Source organism: Gymnoscopelus microlampas (assembly GCF_963454915.1).
Source record: "Gymnoscopelus microlampas genome assembly, chromosome: 14".
Classification (NCBI taxonomy): domain Eukaryota; kingdom Metazoa; phylum Chordata; class Actinopteri; order Myctophiformes; family Myctophidae; genus Gymnoscopelus; species Gymnoscopelus microlampas.
Genome location: NC_139951.1, coordinates 29,726,972 through 29,751,642, shown reverse-complemented (window position 1 = coordinate 29,751,642; position 24,671 = coordinate 29,726,972). Strand labels below are relative to the sequence as shown.

At 39.4% G+C, this 24,671-nt stretch overlaps 1 protein-coding gene across 2 annotated transcripts; it reads right to left on the bottom strand.

Annotated features, from left to right (window-relative positions):
• Positions 1–573: 573 nt before the first annotated feature.
• On the bottom strand, positions 574–24,627 carry LOC311060623 (cornifelin homolog B-like). 2 transcript variants are annotated; one of them, XR_014602291.1, is made up of 4 exons: positions 23,780–24,627; positions 1,858–1,986; positions 1,444–1,604; positions 574–888 (listed from the first exon to the last, which is right to left on the bottom strand). XR_014602291.1 is itself a non-coding variant. In XM_084078863.1 (4 exons), the coding sequence occupies exons 2-4, from the start codon at positions 1,982–1,984 to the stop codon at positions 739–741; spliced, it is 438 nt and encodes a 145-aa protein (XP_083934989.1). In that variant the 5' UTR covers positions 1,985–1,986; positions 23,792–24,627; the 3' UTR covers positions 574–738. The 2 variants fall into 2 exon arrangements, 1 of the variants encoding a protein (XP_083934989.1); XM_084078863.1 differs by having other exon boundaries at positions 23,792–24,627.
• Positions 24,628–24,671: the final 44 nt, after the last annotated feature.

The window sequence follows — 24,671 nt, the reverse complement described above, 5'->3', positions numbered from 1 at the left end:
AAGGATGGAATATGGGAAATCGGACAGATCAGGGTTGATCACATGACTATAGAGATACTGTGTACCGATTTGCATGACGTTTGGTTGAAAACTGTAGGAATAATGTGAAAAAATGGGTTTTGCACAAATCGGCCTCCTGGTGGCGCTATAACAGGCCCATGTGAAAAATTTGAGGCAGAGGTTCTGAATTGGCATCCAGGGAGTGTGTGTGCACAGTTTCGCAGCGACCGGGCCAACGGTGCCGGAGATTTGGTGGTAACACACGGACACACGGACACACGGACGGACGGACACACGGACGGAGGGTAAAACATACTCTCTCGCCATGCCTTACGGCCTGGCGGAGACAATAAGATAAAACACAAACACACACACACACACACACACACACACACACACACACACACACACACACACACACACACACACACACACGTATTTCAATGTTTTGATACTTTTATACCTTTACTTTTACTCCACTACATCTCAAATATTGTACTTTTTACTCCCCCACAAGTATTAAAAAACTTTCATACTAGTTACTTTGTAGATTTGGATTATTATTACAAAACATGTATTAAATACTTCATTTAAACTTTGACGATTTGAAAATAGCCGATCTACACTTGTGAATAGAATGCAATTTAAACGACAGACGAAGGGGTTAATATATCATTTATTATTTGTATATTTGCCATAAAATTTGAGCCAATGCAATAGTATGGGTCTTCAGGGTCGTTATTGGGGATGCTGCACTTGCACCACGGTGGTGGTCTGAGTGGTTGTCTGAGTCTGGAGCCGTTTGCGGTGCTTCAATTCGCGGGCCATCTGGCACCAGGACAAATAGGGGAAGCAAGTGACAATACAGCAGTCATCCAACATGGAACCCTGAGGAGGAGGCAGGAGAGAGAGGAGCAAACAGCATCCACTTGTTTTACTGTCATGCATGGGATGTCATGTGTGCTCACAAAAGCATACATTTTACTTTGAAACTGTATTGACAGAGGGACCTTTTGACACCTAGACAGAAATTTCTGGATTCTAGGCATAATGTACGATATGAAATGAAGGGGAAATAAACCATATTTGAGTGATGCTGTAATTATATGGCAGGGCTTAGACATTTTATTTGTAATGCCACAATTGTTACTTATTAAGTAACAAATAAATAAATAAACATAATAAAAGTGAAAATGAGGTCCTTTTCACACATTGATGATGATCAACGTGCAAAGCTTCAAGTCTACTATTTATGTGTTATCTAATGGTAAATGTATGGTGAGGAAGGGAGAAAAATACCAATAGGGTTTGATACAATACTCCAGTCCTGATACAATAAAAGTGTGTTTTAAGAAAGTAGCCTATCAAAGGACAATTCACTGGAAACTGGATTTTATTGCCCAACTTCCTACAGGGCTGTAAAGTGATATAACCTTTATCTACCTGTATGTGATATCGCTCTCTCATAGCAGTCCTCATGGCCAGAGCTGCGGCAGGGACAGCCCCTTTCAATAGTATGTCCACCAAAGGCATGCACAGATTTTCTCCAAAATCTGAGCTAGTCTTAAAAGTCAAGCAGAATGGGCACCACATACCAAGGCAGCCTGTCAGGGATGCCACAGGAATGCACACATGGGTCAATTTAATCAAATTTAAAAAGGGACAACATTAGAATATAAACATACAAGTTACTTGCATGCTTTATTGTTTTTTTGAGGGTCTAGTCTAAAATGTCTTGTTTCATTCAATATTGATTGATTGAATATTTGGAGATTTTTATTTTATTTTTTATTTGTCATCTTGCAACCCCATTTTGTCTCTTGACCCACATGCTTTGTTTCAGGCTAAGAAACTCACAGATGCCCATGTCATCACAGCAGCTGTAAATGCTGCTGTTCCAAGTCTCAGACTTGATGCCCATGTGGGATTGGTACACGCCTGGCTGAACTGTAACCACAGAGGACGTAATTTGGTGGGCTGCCATGTCTGGTATGGAGAGAGAGAGAGAGAGAGAGTAAGAGAGAGAGATCCACAGTTAGATGAACATTTTAAAGTTTGAATGGGGTTTCTAGGTCTAAGTATGTAGGACTAGTAGCCTGCCAAAGTTTGTACATTTTTCCCCTTTAAATGTCCATTGCAATTGACAATGCATTGGGCGCTTAAAGTTAAATATTTAAAAAAAAAACTACAAATTATTTCAAAGTAAAAATCTCAAGCATACATGTCCACAGTAAGGTGGAATTTTTCAATTGTGAATCAGTGTGAATGGAGTGTTTTTTTGAGGTGCCAAAACCTGTCATCGACCTCCATTATACATTTTTGAACTTTTACATGAGTATACTAAAACTATAAAACATTTCAAATATTCATGTATGTTAAAAAAATAAAGTTAATGTGTTTGGAGCTGTTTTTTCACTCAGTATTTGTACCATAACCAGCTGACTTGAATAACTTATACAGCCTACTGTGGTGGGTTGTGGTGAGTACTAGGCCTGTCACAATTATTACATAATCGTCGATTTTTTTAAAGATTATAAATATTTAACCAAAGAAAAGTATACTATGTAGGCGTCAATACTGATGCGTGTAGATCTGATATTTTCGACAAGTGACACTGTTGTATGACAAACTATGAATCAAGCTTCAGCTTACGAGTGTTCAGAAATCTGATTAGAATTTCAACTCATTTCAAACCACTTCCAAGTGCCTTTAATTATTTGGGGGGAATGACCATCACGTTCATGGAATGTCAATGTACAATGTTTCGTATGTCTGAATAGCTCTATCGGAAGAGCTCTTGACTCTGAACAACAAGGTCATGTGATCAAATTGTAAAGTACATGAGCTAAATTCATTTAATTCATTTGGGGGAATGACCCATCACGTTCATGTAATGTCAATGTACAGAGTTTAGTGTGCTTGGGTAGCTCAGTTGGTAGAGCTGTTGACTTCAGACCGCAAGCTCATGGGATTGAATCCCAGCACAGGATGCTCAGCATCTGAGCAATCTGGCTCCCGTGGGATTATTTACTTTTTTCACCTTTAAATGACCATTGACAATGCATTGGGCGCTTAAAGTTAAATATTTCAAAAACTACAAATTATTTCAAAGTAAAAATCTCAAGTATACATGTCCACAGTAAGGTGGAATTTTTCAATTGTGAATCAAGTTTATAGGCTAAAGTATGAAGGAACAGCGAGGTTCACCTTTAAATGTCCATTGCCATCGACAATGCATTGGGCACTTAAAGTTAAATATCTGAAGAAAAAAAAAGTTCAAGCATTTGTGTCCACAGTAAGATGAATTATAAAAAGTGTGAATGGACTTTCTAGGTGAAAGTTTTTTTTTGTTTTTTTTAGGGCAAAACCTGTCATCCACCTCCATTATAATTTTTTAAAGGAGTATATTTCTAAAACTATAAAACATTTCAAATATTCATGTTCAGGCAAACATGTCCACAGTAAGATGAACATTTATTTTAAAGTTTGAATGGGGTTTCAATAATTTGTAGTTTTTTTTTTAATATTTAACTTTAAGCGTCCAATGCATTGTCAATGCAATGGACATTTAAAGGGAAAAAAGTACAAACAGATATATTCCAGTAGGTGTTGGTAATGCAACAACTACGGATGCTAACTGCCATAAAACCCCAAAGTAGAAGAAGAAGATAAAGAATCTGGTTTATGTTGTCCCCAAATTAGAGCCAGGGTGAGGATACTGTATATCAGCATGTAACCCTGTTAAAAACAAGAAAGTTAATGTGTTTGGAGCTGGGTTTTCACTCAGTATTTGTACCATAACCAGCTGACCTGAATAACCTATACAGCCTACTGTGGTGGGTTGTGGTGAGTACTAGGCCTGTCACAATATGTTAAATATTGAACCAAATAAAAGTATACTATATACGCGTCAATACTGATGCGTGTAGATCTGATATTTTCGACAAGTCACACCGTTGTATGACAAAGTATGAATCAAGCTTCAGCGTACGAGTGTTCAGAAATCTGATTAGAATTTCAACTCATTTCAAACCACTTCCAAGTGCCTTTAATTATTTTGGGGGAATGACCATCACGTTCATCAAATGTCAATGTACAATGTTTCTTATGTCTGAATAGCTCCGTCGGAAGAGCTCTTGACTCGGAACAACAAGGTCATGTGATCAAATCCTGGAAATGGAAAATCAGCATGTGAGCAATCTGTCTCCCTGGGGTCTAGTACTGTAACAGGCATAGACTCCTGTGTTCTTGGCTGTTGCTAACAATAAGCCCACTTGTAAAGTGCATGAGCTAAATTCCTTTAATTCATTTGGGGGAATGACCCATCACGTTCATTTGGGGTGCGTTCGGAAATTACGCACCGGAGCACACTCGCCTATTGGTTTGTATTGGCCAGTGCGCTCAGTGCTGTATTTTCGAACGCGCCCGTAATGTCAATGTACAGAGTTTATTGTCCTTGGGTAGCTCAGCATTTATAGCCAATGAAATCTTCCCCTCGGCTCATTTACCTGTTAGCCAATGAAAACCCGACCCTCACCCCTTTCCTCAGCCAATGAGCTTTTCATCAACGGAAGCCATTGTTGTTTACATGAAGGCTGCTGAACCTCTATGCTACTCTAATATGCCACTAAATTAATTATAGGCACGGCAATGAAATAACGACGGTCTCCTGGTGCTGGTTAGACCCCAAGAACATTTTGATTTTATGTTTTATATGTTTTTGATGACATTAAGACCTGTCTCACTGACTGTGACAGCATAGTATGCTGCAGTGGTCACACAGCAGTAGCAGCAGCAGCAGCAACATACAGGTAAAAGTGCCTTTTATTTTCCACAGAAACGCCACTAAACACATGTAACATTGTGTGTTAAAACTGCCTGATTTTTTGGTCATGCTTTGATCAAGGGAGGACCATGCTAACGAAATTTAGCGCATTAGCATCGTCTATTTAAAAAAGGGTTTAAAGGCTCTGTAGGGCAGTTTATAACATGCTAAAGCAAAATATGTAATGCTCAAATAACCTGGTGAGTTGGTGAATACAGTGGAATCGTTTTTAGATCGATCTGGGATTTATAATTGTGTACTGGGCTGTCTGTAACTTGCAGCTTGGGCTTAAAGCTAACAACAGTCCATGTTAGACAAATGATTCATAAACATACTCACTGATCACTATCATGCTCCTTAGAGTGTTTAGCTTAGTTTAAGGGTCTGATTTGTTGAAAATAGCTGATCAACAAGCTTGTAGATCAGCTATTTTCAAATAGCTGATGTATAGGGTTTATAGTGGCTATATAGCTGATGTTGATACCATATAAAAATACAAAATAAAAGTCTGGGGACCCTGGGGGTCCCCGGACCCCAGTCTGAGAATCACTGTGCTATTGTATAGTGCAGGGGTCTTCAACGTTTTCTGGCCAAGGACCCCCTAGCTGAGAGAGAGAGATGAAGCAGGGACCCCCCCTCTATATTGTATAAAATTGTGTTTCAGATTAGACTTTATTTTGTACTTGGTCTGCCCTTTTTTCCCTCTACACCTATACCTCTTTGCCAAAAATAGCCGATCTACAAGCTCACAACGCCTCGCAGCGGGAGGCGTTGTGAGCTTGTAGATCAGCTATTTTTGGCTTAAGTTCTCCTCAGAAAAGGGAGAAGTAGATTTGGCGGACCCCCTGTAGTAACTCTGAGGACCCCCTGGGGGTCCCGGACCCCCTGTTGAAGACCCCTGGTATAGTGCGATTACAGGTCAATCACTAAACACCGAAGGAGAGCTGTGTTGGTAAAGCCAGGTTATTCATATCTTGTCATACATTTTCATGCAATTATGGACATATGGTGTCAACATGGCAAAAAAGCACTGGTAGTCGGTACACCTGGTTTCTGCTGGGAACAGGGTTCGATTCCCTGCAGCGTTGTGCTTACTGTTTCACCTTTGTCCTGTTGTGTATGTTTACATTAAATGTTAGCACTCAATTAATTTATTCATAATACCTGTATGCACTTTTTATTATAATATATCAAGCAGATAGCCCTGTGATTACATCTTTAGCACATCCTCCTATGTCATGGTGTATTAGTCACAGTGGGTTAATATTTCGTTCGATCTGGGTTGTTAAAGTTGTGCAAAACTGTGGTCAATGAATTGCCTCTTCAGCCATATTAAACAGTAGTCACTTATAACTGTTGAGACTCCTAGGGCTTAAAGACGTGTTGACATGGATAGATTAGTGTCTAATAACGTCTCTGTGTTATAATGAATGGAGTATGAGAATTATGTCATACAGCGCAGATTGTAGATCGGCTCTTTTTGGAAATTTCTGAATGTACCGGTCGGGATTCGAACCCCAGTCTCCCGCATGGTAAGAAGAGACACCTAAGGCCAAAACACTATATATAGCCTCTCCCTTGAACAGGGGAGATATTTGAAGATGTAGTAGTACTTTGGGCTGTCTTTGACACTGTAATGGGCTTTGGACTGATAGACAGAGACAAAGCTGTTCATGTGAAAGATGGTTGCATACTGAGCAACACAGAATATTAACCACATGCTGACTGCATGTTTTAATTCCATTGTGGTTCAAGCATAGGCATAGGATGTTGCTGTACATTTGATCGCTTGGATCTGGGTGTGCATGCTTTTTTAAATTATATATTTCTTGATGGAATAATGACCTCCTATTCGTGGTAGCAGACCACCAAAATGATGGCGACACCTCGAAATAGATCATTGTGTACATTGCACTGTATTATGTCCCACAGAAAGTAATGCTCACTCATGCACTTTGATGTCCTTATTGAAAGCACGTCATCCTGGCTTGAAACCTCGACATTTAGGAACATTATTTCGTTTTTATTTATCATACAATTATTTCATTCATTTAGACCTATTTGTGTTTGCTATTAGCCTACAGCCTATATCATGTGTGCAGTGTGCTTGAGAGATACATAGGGTGTATATTTTGTAATAACCTAATAGCACAATATTTCTACAGCTGTAGCCTATTATGAATATATTCTGAATATATTTTATTTGGTTCTCAGCCCAGGTTGCACAAACTGGCCTCACCCAGTATCACTCTTAGGGGCCAGTCCTTTCCGGCTAAACCCTCAGTCAGCTACCTCGGTTGTCTGCTAGATCGCAGCCTGGGTGGTGAAACCATGGCTCTTAAGACCATTAGTAAGGTGAATGGCAGAACCAAATTCTTAGCCAGGAAAGCGCAGTTTCTGGACTCGGCCAGTCTTCGCTTATTAGCAAACTCACTGGTTTTGTGTTGTTTCGACTATGCTGTTTGGCTCATGGTACGGTGGCCTAACCAAAGCCCTAAAAGAGAAGTTGCAGGTTTCTCAAAATATGTTGGTCAGGCTTGTCTTGGGGCTGTCTGTTGGGTTGGCTCCCTCTGGCAGCCAGGTCAGTTCAACTACAGCTGAACCTGGTGCATAACATCTACATCAACAGCGCCCCTGTGTACCTATAATATATAATAATACGACATATAATCGTATATAATGCGATTATATGTTTTTATGCTAGTGTAGCTATTGATTGTTTTATTTATTTACTGTACTGTCTACCTGTATGTATTTTGTTGCAGTGTTGTTTGTTTCAGACCAAGGACCACAATGAAAATAAGTCGCAAGACTTTTATGTGTCTGTATCCTTGACATTTCTACGATGAACATAAACATGCAATAACATGTGTTTTTTCCTGTGTAACGTCTAATAAAATCAATCAATCCTATTGACTTGTTCCTACCAAAACTATCTGTAAGAGTCAAGCAAAGTTGAGCTTTTTGCAAACTGAAAAATGAAATGATTAGTGCATCAACAGAAGTAGCTATTGCATGCATTGCAAGCAATCAAACTCATCTGTGTCACATATTAAGTGATATTTGAAAGATGTGTTAGGACTCATAACAATGAATTGGCACATCTAATGATGAGTTACCAAGAATGATAACTAATGATGTGAGCATGATGAATGATGACCTTCTGTAAACACATGGTGGTAGCCTATACTGATGCCTTGAAAATACAGATGGATTTTGATTGGCCATTTGCATTTGCATTATTCATCAAATTACTCTGAAACTGATGCCAACGATTGTCGTTCACCACTGTGATTGTCTACTGTCATTTACCATTAGTTGTGGTATAGACCCTATAGCCGTAGAACCATTTACAGTTATCGTTCTTGGTGTGGAGGGACAGCCCTCTACACTTATTTACATTTCACATCACATTTGTCATTGTGTAAAATGATCTAAATCTAAAACACAGAATGTGCACTTGTTACTTTTGGTCAAAGCGGGGATCGAACTGGCGACCTTGGGATCCATACTCCCCCTTCTTAGAAACACTAGTTTTAACATTTCAGTGCTTTTTGAAAATATTCAGATACATAATTGCTTGCAGCAGGATTTTACATGAAGCTGAGTTAGAATTGCATCCATTCCCTTCCTTTTTCTCAAAATGTCTCTCCTTTTCCCTTCTTTCTTCTCTTTTTCTTCTTCCCCCCTTCTTCCCCCTCCTTCCTGCTTCTCCCCCCCTTTACAGTCTAATGTTCCCCAGCTTTAACTCAGTTGGTAGAGCTCTTGACTACAGAACACAAGGTCATGGGATTGAATCCCAGCATGGGATACTCTGTGATGGATAATATTAATTGTCTGTTTGTTTGTTAATGATTTGTGGGTAGAACACATACATACAGTGTATGCATAAAGGTTTTAACATCACATGAAATACAGAAGGCCATCTTTCCACCCTGGACACACACAAGTATGCAGCCATGAACTGTATACTGCCGTGCCAAGGCGTCGCTTGCCCATGAAAGTTGTGTCTATCCCACCCTGAGAAACGGTCTTGTTATGGATTCCTGGAGCCTTCCTATCAAAATTGACTCTTGCCCCTCAATCATTGGAGATATGATTCACAAGACCGTCTGCAGCAGCTACCAGCCTGGGCCCTCTGACGTCAACCTACTGCCGGGAACTATGGCCAGATGCCTGTGAGGTCAAACCTGCCCTCCTCCTCCTCCTTGCGATAAGGAACTCTAAATCAACCACTTTAATATATTAAGGAGACCTGCCCCATGGAAGGCAGTTGTGACTTTTTATTCTAACACTACGGATCGATTTGATCGCTATTTTTGTATCGCCTCTATATCATACTGTAACTCTGTGCAAACTTAATAACTCATTTGTAATAATAATACCCTATTTTGAACAGTCGTTGTCGTCTCATTTATTGAAACATACTTTTTATAACGATCACCTTTTTACCAAAATCATACTTCACACAGGGTCCGGGTTTCAGTGATAAGCTTGGGATAATCAGTGCATAATAATTGGCCTCATTATTCTAACTTATCACTCGACATCTGAGCAATCTGGCTCCCACGGGATTACTAACTTTATTTACCTTTAAATTGCCATTGCCATTGACAATGCATTGGGCACTTAAAGTTAAATATTTCAAAAACTACATATTATTTCAAAGTAAAAATCTCAAGCATACATGTCCATAGTAAGGTGTAATTCTTCAATTGTGAATCAAGTTTATAGGCTAAAGTATGAAGGAACAGCGAGGTTTACCTTTAAATGTCCATTGCCATTGACAATGCATTAGGCGCTTAAAGTTAAATATCTCAAAAACTACAAAACATTTTAAAGTAAAAAGTTCAAGCATTTGTGTCCACAGTAATATGAATTATAAAAAGTGCGAATGGAGTTTCTAGGTGAAAGTGTTTTTTTGAGGTGCCAAAACCTGTCATCGACCTCCATTATACATTTCTGAACTTTTAAAGGAGTATATTTCTAAAACTATAAAACATTTCAAATATTCATGTTCAGACAAACGTGTCCACAGTAAGATGAACATTTTAAGTATTACGTTCTCATTCAGATTGTCCAAACCTGTGTGGCTCAATAGATAAGTACAGGGTCTGAAAGCAGAAGGTTTGGGATTCAAAGCTCCTGAAGAACATTTTCACTGTCCATCTAAATTCTAAAAGGTGGGTTAAGTATGACGTTCCCAATTGTAGCTTCCATGCCAGCGTGGCTTAAAAGATAAATACGTGGTTCATAAACCTAGGGTTCCTGGTTCAAATCTCACTCAAAACAACTCAAACAACTACTAAATATGAACTGAAAGGGTAAAACAACTAAAATGAAACTGTGGTCAATACAAACTGGTGAAAACACTAAACAATAAAAAAAAACACTAAACGAAAAAAATATATATACCTCAATCACGTCAATGTGAAAAAACAAAGTCCATAATATCACCAAAAAAACAATAATATATTTACATTTCTTAAGCTCCTCCCCCTGGGGGTGGGCTCCCTTGTTATTAACTCAGTTCCTACATTGACACAATAGTATATAAGAAAAGTCATACTAAACTCGTACTGTGTCATAAAAAATGAAGCTATACAATACTTCAGTATAAACAAAATGCCATACAGTCCTGTCGTTAAAAAAATACTTTCTTCTTGTCAGCCTAAATTGTTCACAGCACTATTTCATTGTTGTGACAACCCTGGGGATTGTCAGGGTAACTGGTGTGGTTGTCATGGTTACTAACCATGTGTCATGTGTTTCAGAATGATTGGAGGGCGGAGTATGTCATCAGTGGAGATCTGGCCCACCTGGATTGTCCTCTATAAAAGAGGTGGCTGGACTTCACTCCTGTCCTCTCTCTCACCATGAAGCTCACTGGGAGCACTCCAGTCTTTTGGATTTTGGTTGTTAAAGGACAAGACCACTTTGGTAGAGGTTTGGGTTGTGTAGTTACCTTGCCATGATGTAACGCCATAGGTGAACAAGAAATCTAAAATAATTGCTCCATTGAATAGAAATTGATCATTAAAAAATGCTCCTCATTGACATTGTACGGTAAAACGTCTCTCAAAGTCACGCTTTTAGCACATAAACGAACACAAACAAAGCTGATTCAGTCAATATAGAACATCACCAAACCCAGTACTGTTGTTTTTTTTTTATAAAAATGTCAACTCCCTGCTGATTTTACCATTTGAAGATCCAGATCCGCGGATCCAGTCCGGGTTTTCTTTTTAATAAAAATAGCAAAATCAACAGGATGTTAGCATTTTTATTTAAAAAACAAACGGTACTGGTTTTGGGTGATGTTCTAGATTGTCTGAATCAACTTTATTTGCGTTAGTTTGTGCTAAAAGTGACTTTGAGAGCTGTTTCAGCATACAATGTAATTCAATGAGGAGCATATTTTTAATTATCAATGGAGCAATTATTTTAGATTTCTTGCCCACCTTTTGAGATGCATCATGGCAAGGTAACTACACAACCCAAACGTCTACCAAGTGGTCTTGCCCTTTAAGCACTGTTAATCACCCCAGTATCCGTATAGCTTTAGCAGAAAATAGCCGATCGACAAGCTCACTACGACACGTTGTGAGCTTGTCGATCGGCTATTTTCAGCCAAAGCTTTCCCCACAATAACACAAAACCGAAAATACACTAGTATTGAGCCCTGAGGGACACCGGTTACCCATATATATATATATATATATGGGTAACATATATATATATATATATATATGTGTATATGTATGTATGTATGTATGTATGTATGTGTATATGTTCATTTTGTTACAAACTCAGCCGTTTGCAACACTTTTGGTTGGTTGTTGCAATAAATAAATTACATTAAATTGGTTGGATTCAACTTACGTAATTTGTTATCCCTGAGTCACTAGAATACCTCAAAACGAAGTATGGAGCTCGGCCTATAATTGATCATTGATTTGATTGATATGCTCCATGCCATGAGTGCAAAGTGGTATTTTCTTAAACTTAATTCAGCTAATCAAAGAGGATCTGTGGTCATAATACAGCACTGTTTGAGGAACTATAGTTGAACACTTTACAGACATATTTTTTAATGTCCAGTCCAAAGTGAGAACAATGTAGCCTACTTGATTTAACACCAAAACTGCTATAGTTTTGATCATCTCAAACTAAGGAATTTATAAATGACAAAAAGGGTATGCATTTTTTATGACATTAAGAAACATCTCTCGGTTTGCTTTCAATGAAAGTGTAAATCTGGGTTCAGACTCAGTCATGTTTTCTAACAGATGGTTTTAAACAACCTAAATCTCAGTTGTGTCATAATGAACCCTTTCCCTGATCATCAGAGGGTGTATCTAGTAGATTCAGTCATTCTGTCAGGGGTAGAGGTGTTCGATGTGGATTTTCATCTTTTGACCCGTCGCCTCTCGTTTTAACTTTAAATATGACCTCCAAATATTGATTGGTGTGAAAGGCCTGGTGGTGCAAGAGAAAAGCTTAGGCTTCACAAGCGGATGGTTGTGGGTTTGAATCTTGGTCAGGGAAGATCTCAAATTTCGGTCTTTTTAAGGCGAGAAGCATGGATGTAGCCCGCCTCCCTCCTCACGCCCTCTTTTAGCTCCGGTAGGAGAGGGAGGAGCATGGAGGGAGCCCACCTCCATGGGGAGGGGCTTAAGAATCCGGTAGGAGAGGGAGGAGCATGGAGGGAGCCCACCCCCAGGGGGAGGAGCTTAATACATTTACATATTATGCAAATGCTTTTATTTTGTGATTTTATGGGCTCTGTATTTTCACATTAAGTTGCTTGAGTTTTTATTTTTATTTTTTAGTGTTTTTTTTTCCATCACCAGTTTTTGTATTGACCACTGTTTCATTTTAGTTGTTTTACCCTTTCCGTTTTTATTTAGTTGTTGTTTGAGTTGTTTTGAGTGAGCTTTGAACCAGGAACTCTGGTATTATGAACCACGTATTTATCTTTTAAGCCACGCTGGCATGGAAGTTACAATTGGGAACGTCATACTTAACCAACCATATAGAATTTAGATGGACAGAGAAAATGTTCTTCCGGAGCCTTGAACCCCAAACCTTCTGCATTTTGCTGGTTTCCCCTGAAACCCCTTTACTGTTACATAGTACAACTGCCTTAGAATCACTGCTGATGATGTGGCCATAGCTGAATGGTTAGAGAGCCTGCCTGTTAAGCCATGAATCCCAGATTCAATCCCAGTTCTCAGCAAAGTGTCCTTGAACAAGACACTTAAAAGAATAGTTCACCCAAAAAATACTTATTTTCTATCAATTACACACTCCATGAAGCCTTGAATTCATGGAGATTGTTGGGTTTTTGCACTGAAAACCGTAATACCTCTCTATATATATATATGTTATATTTATGTTTGATATTTGTGATGCGAGAGTGACCTCTAGCGGTATTGCGGGGCGCTCGCTAAACCCATTGTGCGCATGCGTTGCTGTTGTTTTGCAGAGCTTCGTCCGTTAGTTAGGGAACCAAACATCTGTCGCGTGTAGATATCCACTAAAAGTGATTACATTTGTGTAATAAGCCCTGGTGGTTTATTTATGTATATCGCTTATGTATATAGCAACGGTTTTGTGTTATTGATGGTATATTTGTGTTCTGTTTTCTTTATTTACAGTTAAATTACCTACTGCTGCTGCTAGCTCTGAGGAGCTCATGCTAACTAATGCTACCTTAGCTCTTAAAGCTTACGTGACCTAACGGTTGTAGGGATCGCGGGCTGGCTAAGTGAAACCCATACTGTACCAGTGTTTTGTGTATTTAGCTCATGTGTGTTTTTGTGTGAATGCGTGTGTGATAAATAAATTGACCTGAAAGTCAGTTAACGGTGTGGCCTGTGTCGCCTGCAGTCGAGTGGTTACACTGTAATCTACACGACGACTACCCTTACACAGGGAATTATTGGTGAATTGCTGAGTAGTTTATTCATATCTGTACAGTAATAAGCTACGTGCTTAACTGAGCTATCCAGTTTAGTAGACCTTGTATTGCGAATTTGTACTTCCATGTACTGTTATGTACTGCCATGTACTGTTCTCATGTCTTACTAAATAAAGTACATCAATCAATCAATCAATTTAACACTGGCCAGCCCGTGCAACGAGTGAAGCACGGCAGAACGGTGTTATCTTAGACCAAAACAGCCTCACAACAAAAGACGGTGGTTGGGCCGGGTCGATCGAGGACGACGCCACCAGCCCCGCATCGTGAAGCAAGGCCACGTCGTGTTTACTCGCCGCCAAACCAACCCGCTGCAGGACGTGAGGGAGGTCGGCGTCGAAAGAACGGAGAAGCGACGCCAGGGGAGGTGCGCCGCTGCCGTTAACGAGCTAACGTCGCAGCCCCATCCGAGCGGAGGACGTGCTCGGTTGGTCGACGGCGCTCGGGAGGAACCAAGCATTCATCAACAATAAATGTGTGCTATTGTGTGATTTTGCATGAGACTGGTTATCAGCGTTGGACACTATAGATGAGCCACGCTGTTGAATTTGACATTGCTATCAGCTAAAAAGACTATCGATAGACTTTGTTGACAAGCTACGCTATTTGCTACAAAGCTAAACCTTGCTAAGAAGCTAATCCTGGCACATTCCTGAGCACAGACTCAGACATTGGTTGGATGCATGGCGCATATAGGCTATCGCATTGTAGATTAGTAGGCGATAATTCCAATATTCACTATACACTCTTAATGTTTAAGCCTAACTGAATTATATATTTATGGACTTGTGTATAAATTGTACATATTTTTGGAAGACTTGTGCATTTAACTTGTCGGCAATACTTTGCCACGCTTTCTCCCTGGATCCATTTATTGCGGCCATGTTTCCCTTGCTTAATATACATTTTACTTCCTCGTATGATTCCGGGGAGACATCAAATTTCTCTTTTGGGTCTTGAGTCGAACCAATTGCTCCCGCAGAGACATTCAATTTCTCTTTTGGGCCTTGATTCTTGGGACTCCAGGGCCAAAAGAGAAATTTGATGTCTCCGCGGGAGTAATTGGTTCGACTCGAGACTCTTTTGACTCAAATCCTGGAAATGGCAAATCAGCATGTGTCTGTCTCACTGGGGTCTAGTGCTGTAATAGGGATAGACTCCTGTGTTCTTGGCTGTTACTGACAATAAGCCCACTTGTAAAGTGCATGAGCCAGATGCGTTTAATTCATTTGGTGAGATGACCCATCACTTTCATGTAATGTCAATGTACAAGGGTCAGTGTGCTTAGATAGCTCTGTTGGAAGAGCTCTTGACTTCAGACCACAAGGTCATGGTATCGAATCCTAGCACAGGCTATTGAGCCCAGTATTGACAGAGTGTGATTCAAATGCCCAATATTAATATCTTTGTTTATTGTAGCTACTCCACTTATTCGTTAACTAATCTACAATGCTACATGCATGCAATGTTGAGATTACATGGAATCCATCTATTTATATATCTGCAGACAGTACCGTCCACGGGGGTCGCCGTTACCCGCGCCGGTAAGGGGTGTGTTTTTGGGACGAGCGTTCCGTATCGGTAGATAAGCAGAACTGAGAATCATGCTAACAGCTAGCCTGATTAACGGACGGTGCGTTCGAAAATACAGCACTGAGCGGCAGTGAGCGCACTGGCCAATACAAACTAATGGGCGAGTGTGCTCCGGTGTGTAATTTCCGAACGCACCCTTGACTGAAGCTGCTGAGGCTATCAACAAAGATGGGTCATTTAACGAGATACGCAATCTCGTGACGTAGGTGGACTCCAACTTGCTTCCGGTCTCCTAAAAAGGCGTGTCCACTACGTCACGCAGAAACGGGAGGTAAACTGGAGAGGGCGTATCTCTTTAAATTAACCATCTTTGTTGATAGCCTCAGCAGCTTCAGTCAAGGGTGCGTTCGGAAATTACACACCGGAGCACACTCGCCCATTAGTTTGTATTGGCCAGTGCGCTCACTGCCGCTCAGTGCTGTATTTTCGAACGCACCGTCCGTTAATCAGGCTAGCTGTTAGCCTGATTCTCAATTTGCTTAATCTATCGTTACGGAACGGTCGTCCCAAAAACACACCCTTACCGCCGCGGACGGTCTGCAGTATCGTGGACGGTACTGCAGACCGTCCGCGGTACACACACAATTCAATTCAATTCAAAGGGCTTTATTGGCATGAGAAAACATACGTTTACATTGCCAAAGCAAAAAGCACAATACAACAATACAGCAATACAATCAAAACAAAAAATGTACATTTGAGAATCTTCAATAGATCAATTTCTATGTACCAAGATCACTGGGTGCAGGTATAGTGCAGGAATATACACAATGATTAGTCTTTAGCGCACGCACGCGCGCACACACACACACACACACACACACACACACACACACACACACACACACACACACACACACACACACACACACAGTGCGCGCGTGTGTGTGTGTGCGCGCGTGTGTGTGTGTGTGTGTGTGTCACATTGTAATAAACCCCAAATACCACTCCTTAGCGTCGGCCTCAGTGGCGGCGCACCTCGTTTATCATTAGACTTCCAGTCCTTTACTTTTGGGAGTTTGGGTTCGTCTCCCGCTTGAGACATTGCTTTTTCAAACAACCACTGACTACTTTTTTTCGCCGATAAAGTATATAGTTAAGAACACTTCATTCATTATTTATCTTATCTGTTGATATTGTATAATCATACCCTGGCTGTCCTCAAAGCAGTCAATGTAAATTGAAATACTCCAGCACTGACCTATAAGAGAATTGGGATTTGAACATAGAATCTCTGCACAGAGAGTTTGACGCTTAGACCACCACACCACCCGACCACATGTTATAATTGTGTCTTAGATTAGTAAACTACTGTACCGTTCATTTGTATGTTAGCCCTCAATTAGTACAGTTAAGTTGAAATACTCCAGCACTTTTGAATTATCTTTCAGAAATTATTTCAGAAAGAACCCCCCACCTTCACAGAACAATCAAATACTGCCATTGTGATTTGCATATCAAAAACTCAAGGAACTAGCCATGAATGGCTGTGGCTGCATATCAGTGATATTAATAATAATAATAATAATAATAACTAGAAAATGTGCTCCTCGGAGCACAAGTCTCCGCCAGCAGAACCGTGCTATCAACTGTCATCAACTGTGATATCAGTTTGTACTGGAATGTACTGTTCTTGATTAATCCTGTCTAAGCTATTTATATTACGTATTGTGATGACACCAGTGTGTCTACATAATGTATTGCTCCGCCATTTCTCAGCCATTTCGTGATTATTCCTGTCTTACCTCACTTTGAAAGAGACCAAGACTCTTTCAAAGTGACACATCTATTTAAAGGCCGCTATACGTCATGCGTCTCACTAGCCAATCCGAGCACACTCTTTCAACGTATTGTCACGTGTCACGTGAGGCTTGACCAATGTTAGCTTGGCCGAGGGGGGGGGACGGAAAGTGAAAACAGTCTCCTGGCGGAGACAATAATAATAATACCAGCTAACATCCCTGCCTTCCCTGCCTAACATCCCTGCCTTGTTGACATAATCATTTTAGCCTGATTTACATTATGTTCTTTATGGTAGTTAGTTAATAACAATCATATCTTTGATTTATTGAAGTGAGGGAATGTATTCTACTATTTCTTGATACATTTCCAGTAATCCCATCAGCGTGTTTTTGCGACGAGGTCTGACTTTTTGATGGTTACAGCCTGTAAGAGACATCAAATTTCTCTTTTGGGCCTTGAGTCCCAAGACTCAAGACCCAAAAGAGTCTTGAGTCGAACGCATTAGATCCAAGTAGACATCAAATTTCTCTTTTGGGCCTTGAGTCTTGGGACTTAAGGTACACAAACATTGTTTAAAGATGGCTGATAAACATGTTGACATGTTTGTGACTCACTATATCATATGAACTTGACTGTTTGTTTTTGTAACTATGAAATGCAATGATAAACACATGTACTGCATAGACCTTAAAGCTGCTTAAAATTGGTTATAAACATAGCACTGTGCAGTTCATGTTATCCATAGATCCCACCACAGTTAGTAAACTTTAAGTATACTTTAAGTATATAGTATCATAGTTTAGAGAGAGAGAACTTTAAGTACACTTTAAGTATGTAAGTATACTCGGATCGAGTAATAAACTTTAAGTATAGTCAGTGACCAAATTCTATACAAAAAGCCCAAGCTTAAATGTAATAGCACCAATGAAATGAGCAAACCATTATTAAAAAACAACCAGAACCAGAACTTTAACTGAAATTCTTCCATTGGGAGCAATAACGGTCTGAAGAGCTACAATTGCACTCAGTGTTTTAAGCTGAAATAAGAAAACAATGTTAAATTGAGAAACTCTTTCATTTAGATTAAGTACCATGGAGTAGAACGATGTAATGCATATATTTTTCAATTTCCGCAGTATTGTGGCTTTTCAGTTACTGCTATTTTTGTAAACATGTCATCAATGGCACAAACAACAGAAGCACACCATTCCATATCATATCCGTAATCACCAATTGCCCAATAATATGCATGGCTCTCTTTCAATCTGTGTGTGTGGTCAACTCTGAGGTACTTGCATTCAATATAGCTTTGTGCATTTGGGCATTTAATTTCAACTAACCCAAATGATGGTCTCTCAAGTGGGTCATAGACCAGCCCATCAGGTAAGGCCCAAGCCACGGTGCATTAACCCACCTTTTAGAATTAGGATGGACAGTGAAAATGTTCTTTAGGAGCTTTGAACCTTAAAATCTTTGGTTCATAAACAGTGACACATCTCTTATTGAGCCACAGAGACATGAAACATTCAGATGGGAAGGAAATACTTATCCTTTTAGAATTTAGATGCACAGTATATTTCTACATTGTGGTATTGATATTTTGACTTAAACCCTCTATTCTTAGTAAAGTTGCAACTTTACTTTCCCACTTGCCTTGTTACCACCTACACCAAATCTCTTCACTAATAATTGTCAATCTACAAGCTCACAACACGTTGTGCGCTTGTAAATCTGTTATTTTTTACGAATGTTTACCCCCAGAATAGGGATGCTGGGCTTTACTTCTCCCATCACTGCTGAAGAGCATACAAGACAGTAGACAGACAACTAAGAAACCCCAATTAGTCCAGGGGCCAACACTGATATTTTCACAAATTGGTACCACCTAAGGTGACCGTAAAGTCTTTGTATTTTTGTCTTCGTACATGTCTCTAGTTTATATTTTGGTATGATAACCCTTCCAATCTTGTAGCTTAATGGCAGTTATCACCACCTACCGGCTAATGTATCCGGTAGGAGACACAAAGTAGAATCTTTGTGTCTCCTACCGGAAATACACCCGGGCATCAAATTATTGCGACAAAAAACAAAATATATCCATGTATTCAAGGCTTCATGGGGTGTGCAATTGATAACTTCTAGGATTTTTGGTGTTTGCAAAAAGACTGCTTTCCATAAGCTTGCAAAAGTTGACCCTCCTTCGGTCTAGGGTGGTCATAGCTGAATGGGTAGAGAGTCCCCCTGGGAAGCTTAAAGGAGGAGTTCACCCAAAAAAATATTTATTTTCCATCAATTGCACACCCCATGAAGCCTTGAATACATGGATATATTTTGTTTTTTGTCGCAATAATTTGATGCCCGGGTGTATTTCCGGTAGGAGACACAAAGATTCTACTTTGTGTCTCCTACCGAATACATTAGCCGGTAGGTAGTGATAACTGCCATTAAGCTACAAGATTGGAAGGGTTATCATACCAAAATATAAACTAGAGACATGTAGGAAGACAAAAATACAAAAACTATACGGTCACCTTAGGTGGTACCAAAATATGGCTTGGCCCCTGGACTAAATGGTGCAGTTAGAGCATACATGGGCAACTAGCGGCCCGGGGACCACATGCGGCCCCCACCCTCACTTAATGCGGCTCGCAGGTTAATATCAGAATACTGATATATCATTGATTTCAGCTGTTACAATTCCAAACATGCAAACATGACCCGCTTTAATTACTTCAGTCTATATTAGTAGCTTGATGACTAGTATGCAAATTCTATTGTCTTTTTATGTCCAATGTATTTGTATTTAAGTTCATAAGGTTAACATAAGTATAACTAAATGCATTTCAAATTAAATACAAATGTTACTTTTCAGGATCCCAATTCAAAAATAGCAAAGAAAAATCAGGATTCCAATAAAAAAATAGCAAAAATAGCCGATCTACAAGCTCAAAGCGCGTCGCAACTTTTGTGTGACATAGAATGGCATAGTGAGTGTGGAAATATAGTGGCCCTCTCCATTATCAGAGTTGCCCACCCCTGAGCTAGAGATATGTTGCTTCTCAAACCAGAGGTTAGGGGTTCAAACCCAAACTCAAAATATTGAGCCTAGCTCACCCCCATTCTCTCACTGAATGCCAGGCTGCCCAAACACACACCTCACCTGACACAAACTAAAGGTGCTGAGGGGACACACAGCAGGAGCTAATCAATCAATTAGGACGTGGGACATCGAAACAAAGCGTAGGAAGAACCAAACAAAAATAAGATCAACAAGCAAAATATACCTACACTATAGGTGTTTTTTCATGTTTGTAGCTGGCTGTGATCTTTCACTGAAGAGCATGCAGGGCAATGCTCAAATACACACAACAGTTCTATAGTGGTAAAAAAACTGTCAGACCTCTGTACCCTGCACGGTTTAACTGCTTCAGTAAATCTGAGACTCCTTACATGCTGATATACAGTATCCTCACCCTGGCTCTAATTTGGGGACAACATAAACCAGATTCTTTTTCTTCTTCTTCTACTTTGGTGTTTTATGGCAGTTAGCATCCGTAGTTGTTGCATTACCACCACCTACTGGAATATATCTGTTTGTACGTTTTTGCCATTAAATATCCATTGCCATCGACAATGTATTGGGCGCTTAAAGTTAAATATTTAAAAAACTACAAATTATTGAAACCCCATTCAAACTTTAAAATGTTCATCTTACTGTGGACATGTTTGCCTGAACATGAATATTTGAAATGTTTTATAGTTTTAGAGATGTACTCCTTTAAAAGTTCAGAAATTTATAATGGAGGTGGATGACAGGTTTTGCGCCTAAAAAAAACACCAAAAAAACGCTTTCACCTAGAAACTCCATTCACACTTTTTATAATTCATCTTACTGTAGACAATAATGCTTGAACATTTTACTTTAAAATGTTTTGTAGTTTTTGAGATATTTAAAGGGGAAATCCACCCATTTTCAATATTTAACTATGTCATTAATATAGCATAAAGGAGTTGTGTCGAAATAAGAAAAAAGTTCCCCCCTTTCTGTATTGCCTTGAACTGGAAGATTGATTTTGGGTTTAACATGGCAAATTACAACACGATGAGTCATCATGTTGTAATTTGCAATGTTAAACCCAAAATCAATCCTCCAGTTCAAGGCAACACAGAAAGGGGGGAACTTTTTTCTTATTTCCACACAACTCCTTTATGCTATATTAATGACATAGTTAAATATTGAAAATGGGTGGATTTCCCCTTTAACTTTAAGCGCCCAATGAATTGTCGATGGCAATGGACATTTAAAGGTGAACCTTGCTGTTCTTTCATACTTTAGCCTATACACTTGATTCATAATTGGAAAATTCCACCTTACTGTGGACATGTATGCTTGAGATTTTTATTTTGAAATCATTTGTAGTTTTTGAAATATTTAACTTTAAGCGCCCAATGTATTGGCAATGGCAATGGCCATTTAAAGGTGAAAGAGTTAGAAATTCTGTGGGAGCCAGATTGCTCAGATGCCGAATATCCTGTCCTGGGATTCAATCCCATGACCTTGTAATCTGTAGTCAAGAGCTCTCCCAACTGAGCTATACCCAAGCACACTAAGCTCTGTACATTGACATTAGATGAACGTGATGGGTCATTCCCCCAAACGAATTAAAGGAATTTACCACATGCACTTTACAAGTGAGCTTATTGTTAGCAACAGCTAAGAACACAGGAGTCTATGCCTGTTACAGCACTAGACCCCAGGGAGACAGATTGCTCACATGCTGATTTTCCATTTCCAGGATTCGATCACATGACCTTGTTGTTCCGAGTCAAGAGCTCTTCCGACGGAGCTATTCAGACATAAGAAACATTGTACATTGACATTCCATGAACGTGATGGTCATTCCCCCCAAATAATTAAAGGCACTTGGAAGTGGTTTGAAATGAGTTGAAATTCTAATCAGATTTCTGAACACTCGTACGCTGAAGCTTGATTCATACTTTGTCATACAACGGTGTGACTTGTCGAAAATATCAGATCTACATGCATCAGTATTGATGCGTATGTAATAATTGTGACAGGCCTAGTACTCACGCCTAGTATGTCACAACCCACCACAGTAGGCTGTGACATTTCATGAACGTGATGGTCATTCCCCCCAAATGATTAAAGGCACTTGGCTCATGCGCTATACAAAAAATATATATATTTTGAAAATTTCAGAGTACTCCAGCATTGGACTAGGAGACCTGGGATTTGAACATGGAACGTCTGCGCTGAGAGGCTGATTACTATCCCACTACACCATCTCTCACTGTCACTGGGCAGATGTCTCTTAGTACTCTTGAAGTGTTCTTTTATATGTCAGCCTTCAGTCTGTTAGTAAACGTCAAAAGCGATGAACCATATAGAAGGACTGGGATTTGAACATGGCATCTCCATGCTGAAAGTCTGATCTTTGGACCACTACACCACCTAAATTGATCGCGGACCCCCATCTGAAAATATTTTGTTCCAGGTAGAGGTACCCCTCATACAAGATTTGTGTTGCTAAAGTTTTTCACAAATATTCTAAATTTGTCAGTTTTAGATCTACAAGCTCACAACGCATCGCAACACATATTGTGGGCTTGTTGATCTGCTCATTTAATATTGCATATGTATAATTAAAGTGCTTGGACTGATTGAACTTAACTCATTTGAACTCATGATGCTATATTTTTATAGCATCAAATATATTATTTATGTTTTCCATGTACAACATACAAGAAAAGTACATTTGGTACTGTACTGAACATATTACTTCCCCACACCAAGGTCACAGAAAGAAAACTGACAAAACTAAACTAAACTAAACAAAAAAGGAAAAGGGCAAGAATAACGTTAAAAGAGAAGCAAACAAACAGACAGACAGACAAACCAAACAATACAATAATAATTGAAATGTAATGGGTTGTGATTATAAACAGCTCTTGACCTGTTCACCATTGAGCTGAGTTCAAAATGGAGATGAATATAATTAGATAGCATGAATTCTATTCAACTCTATGTCCAACTGTCTACTTACTGTAGGCCTCCATCTAAAGGCCACCCAGTACCACATTTAGTAAGTGTGACTGAGATATACAAGGATTTTGAAGCTCAATTAACACATTTGGCTGGGGACCCCGTGGAACCCCACTAAGGACCCCTGGGAACCCCGGACCCCACTTTGAGAACCACTGAGGGCTTCTTTTAGCAACTGTTTTACCCCCTGTAATTTTTGTTTATTAGATTATCCTATTTAAAATGTTATTTATTTATTAATACACATTTCTTTCTGTCCGAGAACGTGAAGCCCCCCACAGCTGTAAGTCTGTTTGTTTTCATGCATCATTATTTTTTTCTCTATGTGCTTATGTATAGTGTATTCTGTAGTTGTGAGTTCAGGATTTTGTGGAGGTTGTTATTTTCCTTTGATGTTTTTTTCTGTTGCACTGCAGTTCTGACACTATCATTTACATGTGCATTAATGTTACTATTCTACTGTGTGCAGTAAACCAAACAACAACCCCTTCCCCCTGAATAACCATACACTTACTGAATTAAAGGAACATGTCAAGATAATAATCTGAGAATCTTCGAATAGGCTACTCACCCAGGGACTTACTGTGGCTTCGTGTGGATGGACTAGGTGGAGAGTTAAAGAAGAATCTGTATCCAAACCTTGGGGCAAGGTAGTAAGTACAGTATAATACAAGTCTTTATTCAGTAGTGATAAAGCAAAGCAGAGTTTACAAACTACTTCCATGTATTAAAAATAGTTAAGTTCCCCAAAGGGTGGAAAGTCTGTGCCACACCTCTACGTCTATGGTTCAGGTCAAAGAGCCCTAACCCTAACCCCCTGGCTCAGTTGTTTCTCTGCTTTTATCATGAGAGGTATAGGGAAATTCTCTTGTCTATCTTATTGGTTAAAGTAAAAGCTATTGCCGAATATGGTTATGCTGAAGCATGGGCGCCACCCTTTGTAAATCAACTAGGAAATATCAACATTTATGCTTGAGTTGTTTTGTTCTGATTAAAGCAGGAAGATGGCAGTGATGTTGCACTGAAGCAAGAGATACTTTGCATTGAGTAAAAGAGGAAATAACAGCAGGTGTTAATGGCAGAAACCCTCTTGAATTTTGAATCTTGGCAAGATAGAAGATAAAATAAGATAAACCTTTATTGATCTACGGTGGAATAAAGGTTATAATTTGTTATAAAGGTTACTATTATTTAGTCACAAGCTCTTGTTAATACCTTAACCCATTTAAAAAACTGTTTTTTTTTTCAAAAATATTTTTTTCAAAAATAGCAGATATACAAGCTCATAGCGCGGCACTTAAAATCTTGAAAACATTTTTTTTAGATTTTTTTCAAAAAACTGTTAGGATTTAGAAAACCTTTTTAAGAATCGCCTCAGGTCTTAATGGGTTAAACCGAACAGACAGACTTCAACCTGGTGTCCCTGTTTTGGCCAGGTCATTATAGGTGAAGTTTTTCTAAAC

Coding starts and splice junctions, on each gene's coding strand:
- LOC311060623 (XM_084078863.1), bottom strand. CDS start 1,984: ATGGCAGCCCACCAAATTACGTCCTCTGTGGTTACAGTTCAGCCAGGC. Junction 1,605..1,857: donor CTGTGATGACATGGGCATCT/GTGAGTTTCTTA, acceptor CATCCCTGACAG/GCTGCCTTGGTATGTGGTGC. Junction 889..1,443: donor GAGAGCGATATCACATACAG/GTAGATAAAGGT, acceptor CCTCCTCCTCAG/GGTTCCATGTTGGATGACTG.